Below are 9,146 nucleotides of genomic sequence, written 5' to 3' on the forward strand. Positions count from 1 at the left end.
CAATTTTAGCGCTTAAAATCTACATTTCATTATTAACTTTATACTGCAATACATTTTTTGGTTTCTTAAATATTTTCCAACCTTCCTAACCATCATCTAGAAAATAAAGTTCAAGTAATTCACCTTCACCTTTATAAAACAAATTACTTAATACTTTCGAATTAGAAAAAGACTATAGGCTCTATTTATTTATCTTATCCGCATAAAAACCCAAACTAATCGTCGGCGTCCCTCAGGCGAGCCTGCGTCTGTTCGCCGATGTCGTAGATGACGTTCTGCTGGAGCAGCTCGTGGGCCTCGTACTTCAGGGACTCCTCGTAGGCGTACTGGATGCTGGTGTCGTAGATCATCAGCTTGCACTTGGCCAGCGCCAGGATGGAGTTCCTCAGGCGGGCGATCACTTCCCGATCAGCGCGAGGTATGTGCTCGTTTAAGTTGAGAGCAAAGCCGCCCTCGCCGCCCTCCTGCTCCTTGCCCTTGGTGGGCGATATCCAGATGTAGCCGTTGTTGCCCAGGATCACGGAGGCGCCGCAGGGAAGATTGTGGAAGTGCATCTTTCGCCGCTTGACGAGGGCGGGGAAGACCTTAACTAGGATGCCCTGCGACAGTTTGCCGTACTTCAAACTGCGCGTGTACAGGGAGAGAGTGCCCTCCTCGAAGATGTTCTGGTGGGGAACAAGGGGTGAATTAGCATGCTTATCCATTTATGAATGTGTCACCCACCTGGACCTCGGCGGAGATGAGGTCCCCTTCGTCCAGATAGCGTCGCATCATCTGCTCGTCCTCGGCGGACCTGCGCCTCAGTTCGCCGCCTGGCAGATTGACCGAGGAGAGGAGGAGGACGGAGTCCAGCCGGGAGTTGGTGTCCACGCGCCAGCGCTTCTGTTGGACCTCGCAGACGCGGGCCACCACCACGTCGCCGATCTCGCCCACATAGCGACTCTTCAGCGGACGCACCGAGATCAGCTTGTTGACCTTCTGGATCACGCCGGCCACCGAGGCCTTGATGTTCTCGTCCTCCACGAAGGTTCCGTGGCCACGCATGAATCCCGCCTCCGGCATCAGCACCTCGCCGGGTGTGTAGACCCTGGGCAGGTTGTCCGCGTGGGCGGCCAGGTCGCGCCAGTCCACCCGGTCCAGGGCCAGTTCTATCGCAGCGTTGGTGGACATTTTTAATTCAATTTATATTGGTTTCGACGAGGTAAACAAAAAGTTTTTTTTTTTTTTTAAATATTAAGTTACTTCCTTCCGTGAAGAGGGAAGAATTATTTGGCCGCCCCGTTGGAACGGGTTAACGCCACTGCCAATGTATGAAATTAAATTTCAAGAAAAACAAAATTTAATGGACAGCTATGTAAATATCGTGCAGTAGTTTCTGGTGATGTTATGATGACAATGAACGATGAGCGATGACGATGAACGATAAGCGATGAAAATGTTATCAATATGTGTGAGAAATTTTAATTTTGAGATTTTGTGAGTTGGTATAAGCGTGGATGGTGTTATAGTGTGTTAAATGAGCAGTGTGGAGTGTGTTGTATTAGATATTAATATTAGCAGCTCGAATGAAACTGGTAATCGATGTCCAATTTTCAATTGGTTCATTTCCAAGTAAACGATAGATATCGTTATATTTAAGTAGTGTTGGATAATTTTGTCTTGTTGGTGTATATTTTGAGCAATTTAACAAAATATGCGAAATGTCTTCATTAACGTTACACGAATCGCATAGGGCGTTATCGTAGACTTTCATTTTGGAAAGTGTGTATTTGTCAAAAGCATGTCCGCTTAAGATTCTGTTTAGAGTCTTCGTTTCTATACGGTTGAATAGGTGTTCTTTGTTTTTAAACCAAGGCTTGGAAGTGGTATATGGTGAGAGGAGAGAGTAACCCTTGTTACGCTCTAATGAGAACAGACTGTATTCACGCTCCCAGTCTTGTTTTATTTGCGCGAACATATGATTGATTGCGTCCTTAAGGGTCCATCTGACGGGTGCGAAAGAGCCGTTAATTTTAGCATTTTTAGCCGCTGTATCTGCGAGATCGTTTTCCCAAATATTGGAATGGCTTGGAATGTGGTGAAATTCTATGGATAGCAGGGTTGGGTTGTTTATGACTTTTTTCAGAATGCATTGAGAGATGCAGTTTTTGGAGTTCGTGTTCTTTATTGTCTGGATGGCACCAAGACTGTCAGTTAAAATTGCTATTTTGGAGAACTTTTTTGAAATACCGAAGTCAATGGCTTTTTCTAGGGCTGTGAGTTCAGCAGTCAGCGACGATAGTTTTTTGTCGGTGTAGAAACTTTTTATCGAATTGGAATTTAAGTGGACAAAGGCACCTCCTGTAAAATTTTCCGACACAGAACCATCCGTGAAGATGATTTCCATATTTTTTGAGGTTAAACTTCTTATTTTTTCTTTAAATAAAGAGAGAATTATAGTCTCGTTTGCCATTTTTTTATTTGTACAAGTACCTTTAAAGAAATTTGTGTCAACTGAAATCTTGCGTGTGGACAGAGAGTAAGGACAAATAGGAGCAATACTATCCAGGATATTTTTAAATTCAGCATAAATTCTACTGTAACTAGTATTTTTGGCTACAAAGGAGTTTGACAGAAGCGACGCAGATGGTAGTCCATGAGCGAACGTTTTGGCCAACTCCTTCGCTGTAGCGAATTTAATCCTATAAGCTGGAGGAAGTTCAGCTGCAAGATTATAAATAATATTAATTGGAGTCGATTTAATAAGTCCTAAGGCCTTTCTAAGGTGGAAATTAGCATGCTTATTTATATTGTTTTGTACTGATTTTGATATGTTTGAAAAAGAGGAGCAGGCGTATTCATATCTAGTTCTAATAAATGCTTTATAAAAGAGTAGTGACTTGCTTGGATGTACTCCGAAGCGGCAACCACTGAGCATTTGAATAAACATATTCGTTTGATTCGATTTAGAGATCGTTTTATTTACATGCTGAACAGACGAGTTGTTTGAACTTATGACTCTACCTAAATAATTTATACTATTTACATTTTTTAAAATAATATTATTGCACAAGATACTTAAAGGTTTTTTTCTTAGATTAAAATGAATGGTGGCTGATTTGTCTGGATTAAAAGTAAGATTATTAATATTGCACAGTTCCATAAACCTATTTACTTTTTGTTCTAATTTCTCTTCAGCCATCGAAAAGACTTTGTCATAACAGACTAGAAAGAAGTCGTCAGCGTACTGGAACAGAATACTGTCATGGTCATTACTTAAGCTGTGAAGCTCAGCTGTATATAAATTAAAGAGGATTGGACTCAGACAACTACCTTGACTAACTCCTTTGTTTACAGTTATCTCTGCAGTACCCATAGTGAGAACTCTTTTACTAAGGAAGTTTATAATGAAATAAATATGATTGTGGTCGAAACCCAAACTAACTAATTTGCTACCCAGAATAGGGATATTGACGGCATCAAAGGCTTTACTTAAGTCTAAAACCGCTGCGGTAACGTGGAAACCACGAGCTTTTAGGTTGGCTATGTTATTTATTACATCGTTGATGCATTGGGCAGTAGAATGGTTTTTTCTGAACGCATAGGATCTTGGTGGCAGAATTTTATTTTTATTAATGTACTCTTCCATCCGCAATTTAATCAAACCTTCTAAGCACTTAAAAGTCACACTTAGAAGGCAGATAGGTCTGTTGTTGGTAATAATTGAAGAGTCTAGATTTTTTTTGGGAACAGGTATAACCCTTATTTTCCGCCACTGATCTGGAATAAACCCATTGTCTAAAGTAATGTTTAGCAGGGATACCAGTTTTTCTATTTGACTTAAGGGTAGAGATAGAAGCATTCTGTATGAAATGTTGTCAAGACCCTTAGCCGAGTCTGGGTTACGAGAGTTAAGGAAGTCAAGAAGTTCACGCGCTGAGAAATTAGAGTTGGTATATCTATAAAGCAGATCAGGAGAAAAAGATACGTCAGGACACATCGCAGTGTTGGGAGCTGTGGCTATTTGATTGAGAAAATCTCTATGTTCTGAGTCAGATATTGCACTGTTTGACGGTTTAATTTGTTTAAAAAGTTTAAGATTTTTGATTTTGTTCCACATATCTTTCAGAGAAGAGGGGTTAGAAATGTCTTCTGCTAGCTTATTGAGGTTTTCTTTTCTCATTTTATAATAATAGTTGTTAAGTTTTTTATTACTGTTAATATAGGCAATAGCATCAGATTGTAGTTTGGATTTAAAATATTTTTGTCTGCACGCGTTTCTTAATCTAAACAATTTTTCACATACCTCGTCCCAATACTTTTTTGGAACATATCTATTGTTTGTATTTATTTTAATTGAATTATTACAGTGTATTGTTTGGGATAAGTTGGAAATGCTATCTAACGTTGTAATTTGAATTTTGGAAAAGTCTTTGATTATTTTATTATGGTTAAATTTAATAATATTAGTCGAAGCAGAAATTTGGTCTATTTCAATTAAGATTGGGAAATGATTGCTATTTGATATTTTAGAATTTATTGAGGACCAGTTAGAACAAAGATTGCTACTATTAATGAAAGTGAGATCGAGTGTTGAAGTATAGGATGGGTTATGGGAGTAAGTTGGAGAGCCGTTGTTAAGGCAAAAGAAACCGGAGTGTAAGAGGGAATTTTCTAAAATACCGCCTCTGACATCTTGAGTATTATTACCCCAAATGCTGGATTTGGCATTGAAGTCACCACCTATGACAGTTAGACCACTCGATTGAGCAGCAATAGTAAATAGATCATCGCAGCCTTGTTGAAAAGAATTAATGTCTGTGCTGGGAGCAGCATAGACACTGAAAATATTAATATTATTTCTTAGGTTAATTGTACGGATACCAATGACTTCTAAGCTAATATCACAGTTGATTTGTTTAAAGCGTATGTGTTTTTTTAAGTAAATTCCAACGCCTCCATAACCATCGTTACGCGGCTTACATACAAAATTATAATTTGCCAAGCTACACATGGAATTATTGGAAATCCATATCTCTGATAAAATTGCTATGTCTATGTTATTGTTTACTAAGAATAATTCTAGTAATTGTTTGTTATTATTAGCAGTTAAGCTCTGAATATTATACTGTAGGATTTTTATTGTCATTTAAATAATATAACTTTATGTTTTATTTTCAAATGAAAACAGATAGACAAATGAAAGAGAAAAGAAAAACGAATAAATAAAAAACAATTAATTTAACAGAAAAAAAAAAAAAAAAAAAAAAAAAAAAATCAGAAAAATAAGTAAATAGATAAATAAATAAATAAAAAAGTTATTATTCAAAATTAAACAAGTTGATTAATTTTGAACAAATCAATTTTTGAGTTTGTAAGTGCTATTCTGTTTCTTAAATTCTCTAAAAAGTTTCTTGATTCAGGTACTAAATTGGTTGTTTCGTTGACTAGAAATGAGGATATTTCAGAAGCTAATTGATTTAAGCTATTCTCCGCAGCTTCAAGAGCTGGATTGTCTAAAAAAGGTTGACTAGAGGGTGAGGAACTAGGTGGATTAGAATGAATGAGAGAAAACTTTTCGTTTGGAGTGTACTCATGTTCATAAAGAGCAGCTTTCCAGCTGATCATAGTGTCGCGTGAATTTTTATCTTCGTTTTTCTTGTTAAGAGAGTTCTTAACAACCTTATTAAAAGGGTTTTGTGCAAATATTTGTTGGGTAGCTATTTTGGTATTATTTTGTAACACTGGATTGGCAGATTTTCTTTGCCATGTTGGCTGGGGGAAGTGGGTTAAGTCGTTGGTGTCGACTTCATCTAAAATTTGGAAGAGAGAGGGGTACCTAATCTTCGTTTCATTTCGTGATAAATTCTCAATAGTCATACATTTCTGGATAGCGTACGCTCTCTTACGAGCAGGGCACTCAAGAGAGGTGGCTGGGTGATTTTGTTTGCAGTTGGCACAAACGAGTTGATTACATTGTTGTTCTCTTGAATGCGAAAGAGAACATTTACTGCATTTTTGTTCAGTTTGTTTACAATGCTGAGCAAAGTGATTAAATCTAAAACAACGAAAACATTGACTAAAAGGAACATATGGACTAACATTAATTTTGGTGTACAGGAAGACAATCTCGTTGGGAATTTGAGTACCTTTAAAAAGAATCTTAACCCTAGGAGTGTTAATAAAAATATCTTTATTGTCTCGGTCCTTAGTCTTCACACGAATTATTTCTTGAATAGGTACTGGAGAAGAAATGTACTCCTTAAGTTCAGAGTCGGAAAATTTTGTCGGAATATTAAAAATAATACCCATTTTAAAAATGAAATGCTTAAGAATTTTAGGTTCGTAACCATTACTTTTAAGATTTGAGGACAGGATGCTATTAGCTGCCGTTGCTGACTTGCACTCAGCCTTGCAGCGCCCATAACCAATCTTATTTACTGAAATTATATCTTTAATATTTAATTTTAGCAGGACAGCATTTAGTTCAAGAGGATTTATAGGAACTCTTCTAGGTCGGTTTTCGCCATTGGTTTCACCAATTTTGTCTATGTAGACCACAAAGGGTCCCTTGTGAGCGCTGCTGTACGAGTATCCGTTGTTTTCCAAATTTCCACTTTCTCTCTTCTCTTCTTTGCTAGCAGGATCCGTTATAGCTTTACCACTTACTTGGCTGGTTGGACTCGGATGACTTACAGGGTCAATGACTTCTTTCATCACAACTTCTTCGCTTTCCGATTCTACTAAATTGTTATCCGTAGGTTTTTTCTTTTTATTTAAGGGCGATAATTTCGGCCTTTTAACGTTGCTCAGCTCCGAATAAGGGTTTTTACCCTTGGCCTCGGAGGAGGCCATTTTTCTTGGAGTAACTTTACCCGTAATTGATTGTTTATTTAACCAATAACAACAGACAAATATTTATAAAAGGTATTAAACGTATATATTACGTTATATTTTTGTTTTGAAAAAAAACAGAATAAGTAAAAATCGGTATCACACACTGCTCAAACACCTCCGTTGCATGCAACAGTCAGCACGCGAGAAAAAAAAAAAACAAAAAGTTCAATTTGAGCGAGGCAAGTGAGCAACAGCTGGCGAAACACGCGCGCAGCGGAACCAGTTCGCACTAGTTCCGGTTCAAGTTCTTCGCCGCAACTATAGTGACTATCGGTGGAGGCGAATTTAAAATAAGTTGGTTTAATTTAATAAAACAAAGCGAATTCCCTACTACTTTAAAAATACTAAATTTAAATTGAAACTATTTCATATCACTTTTAAAAATTATTTTAATATGTTCTAATCGGTTATCAAACACTTTTACCAAAACAAAAGGCAGCTTTTATTTTATACGTACAAATTTTCCTAAGTTAATAGCCACTGTACTTATCGATTATCGATTACTTTCCGCGAATCTTAACTGCCAATTGTTGCTTATTGAATCATGGCCATATTTTGTGATTCACCTGGTTCCCAGAGCTTTGATAAGATCAAATATAAAGTAACCCATGGAGATCGAGGCTCGTGAACTGCGTGGTCACCAGAGGGAGGTGTACGTCTGCGCCTGGAATCCCGTCAGAGATCACCTGCTGGCCAGCGGATCGGAGGATGGCACCGCCAGGATTTGGGACACATCCGATGGGGACAGCGACTCCAACCACCTGGTGCTGCGCCACTGCGTCTTGAAAGACGGCGTCAAGGTGGGCAGACACAGGGACGTAGTTGATCTGGATTGGAACGTAAGTGGAAGGCTCCTGACCACGCCAATCATTAATATTTTGATCCATCCCGCAGGCAGATGGCACACTGCTGGCCACTGGAAGTCACGATGGTCATGTGCGAATTTGGAGGACAGACGGCCAACTGGTCACCACTCTGGAGCGACAAGACACTATGATTTTTGTGCTCCAGTGGAGTAAGAGCAGCAAATACATCCTCACAGGGGGAGGCGAGAAGACCACGACGGTGTGGGACGCAACAACGGGTCTCTGCCGGCAGCAATTCGATCTGAGTAGTGCTCCAGTTCTGGCTGTGGACTGGCGAAGCAGCGACACCTATGCGCTTTGCACGGATCGCCACATCTATGTGTGTCAGCTGGGAGTGAATGAACCCATCAAAACGTTCACAGGCCACACGGAACCCGTCAATGCGGTCAAGTGGAGTCCGCAGGGCGATCTCCTGGCCTCCTGCGCCGATGACAGGACCCTTAAGATCTGGAATGTGAGCTGCGGTGGCTGCCAGCACACTTTGCAGGGACACTCCGGTGGAGTCACCGCACTGGCATGGTCGCCCGCGGGCCCGGGAACCAGTTATCCCACTGCCAAGCTGATCATCGCCTCGGCCTCCATGGATTCCTCAGTAAGGCTGTGGGATGTTGAATCCGGCAGTTGTATTCACACATTCACCGAGCCCAGGGATAGGCTCTTCACTGTGGCCTTCAGTCCAGATGGTAGGCATCTGGCCTCCGGAAGCTTTGACAAGTGCATCTACATTTGGAGCTCCCAAACTGGACAGCTGCTACACAGCCACAACGCCTCTGGCAGCATCTTCGAGGTCAGCTGGAACTCGAGCGGAACTAAGCTGGCCGCCAGTGCCTCCGATGGCAGCGTTATTCTGCTAGAACTTCATGATATCGGTAACACTATAGTCAAATGCCTTAACTATCAGTTAACCATTAAACAGTAAACAATACTACAAAATGTTTTTAATTATTAAACATTTTTAAAACTTTTGAATGCCTGCGGGTAAATGAAAAATGTTCTTGAATGGGTTATTTGTTTAACTTTTATCAACAAATGTTAAATATTTTCATTCCTCGTAAAGTATGTATGTAGTAACTTAGCGTAAAACGTTTTGTTGTTTTGATTCACTTTGTTTTAAGTCGTACTGATTACGTTTCTTGAATTAGCGACTTTACTCCACACAACTGAAGAAAAACACTGATTAAAACAATACAAATTCCTTATTGATATGGTTAAATTACCAAGTAAACTAATACCTTAAAATAAGACCTTAAAAATATGTACATACTTATTTGTTTGAGAAATATTTCTTATAGCATGAACATTATTTTTTATTTAACAAGGAAGCGATATTGTTTCAAAACATTACAAACTTTTTCTTTTGCTGGTTCTTGAGATGATTGGCCGCAGCGGAAATGCTATCAAGTT

The 9,146-nt window shown here is 39.3% G+C and overlaps 2 protein-coding genes across 3 annotated transcripts; one reads left to right on the top strand and one right to left on the bottom strand.

Annotated features, from left to right (window-relative positions):
- Positions 1–147: 147 nt before the first annotated feature.
- Positions 148–7,050, bottom strand: LOC108022688 (exosome complex component RRP4). 2 transcript variants are annotated; one of them, XM_050887182.1, is made up of 3 exons: positions 6,981–7,050; positions 724–1,300; positions 148–665 (listed from the first exon to the last, which is right to left on the bottom strand). In XM_050887182.1, exons 2-3 carry the CDS (start codon positions 1,168–1,170, stop codon positions 216–218), a joined length of 897 nt encoding a protein of 298 aa, XP_050743139.1. In that variant the 5' UTR covers positions 1,171–1,300; positions 6,981–7,050; the 3' UTR covers positions 148–215. The 2 variants fall into 2 exon arrangements, with proteins under 2 accessions (XP_050743139.1, XP_050743138.1); XM_050887181.1 differs by having other exon boundaries at positions 6,855–7,048.
- A 341-nt stretch (positions 7,051–7,391) lies between these two features.
- On the top strand, positions 7,392–9,081 carry LOC108023049 (F-box-like/WD repeat-containing protein ebi). The gene is made up of 2 exons (XM_017092293.3): positions 7,392–7,715; positions 7,771–9,081. Exons 1-2 carry the CDS (start codon positions 7,485–7,487, stop codon positions 8,659–8,661), a joined length of 1,122 nt encoding a protein of 373 aa, XP_016947782.3. The 5' UTR covers positions 7,392–7,484; the 3' UTR covers positions 8,662–9,081.
- Positions 9,082–9,146: the final 65 nt, after the last annotated feature.

The sequence above is a fragment of the Drosophila biarmipes genome, chromosome 2R, assembly GCF_025231255.1.
Source record: "Drosophila biarmipes strain raj3 chromosome 2R, RU_DBia_V1.1, whole genome shotgun sequence".
Lineage (NCBI taxonomy): Eukaryota > Metazoa > Arthropoda > Insecta > Diptera > Drosophilidae > Drosophila > Drosophila biarmipes.

Coding starts and splice junctions, on each gene's coding strand:
- LOC108022688 (XM_050887182.1), bottom strand. CDS start 1,170: ATGTCCACCAACGCTGCGATAGAACTGGCCCTGGACCGGGTGGACTGG. Junction 666..723: donor TCATCTCCGCCGAGGTCCAG/GTGGGTGACACA, acceptor GTTCCCCACCAG/AACATCTTCGAGGAGGGCAC.
- LOC108023049 (XM_017092293.3), top strand. CDS start 7,485: ATGGAGATCGAGGCTCGTGAACTGCGTGGTCACCAGAGGGAGGTGTAC. Junction 7,716..7,770: donor TAGTTGATCTGGATTGGAAC/GTAAGTGGAAGG, acceptor TCCATCCCGCAG/GCAGATGGCACACTGCTGGC.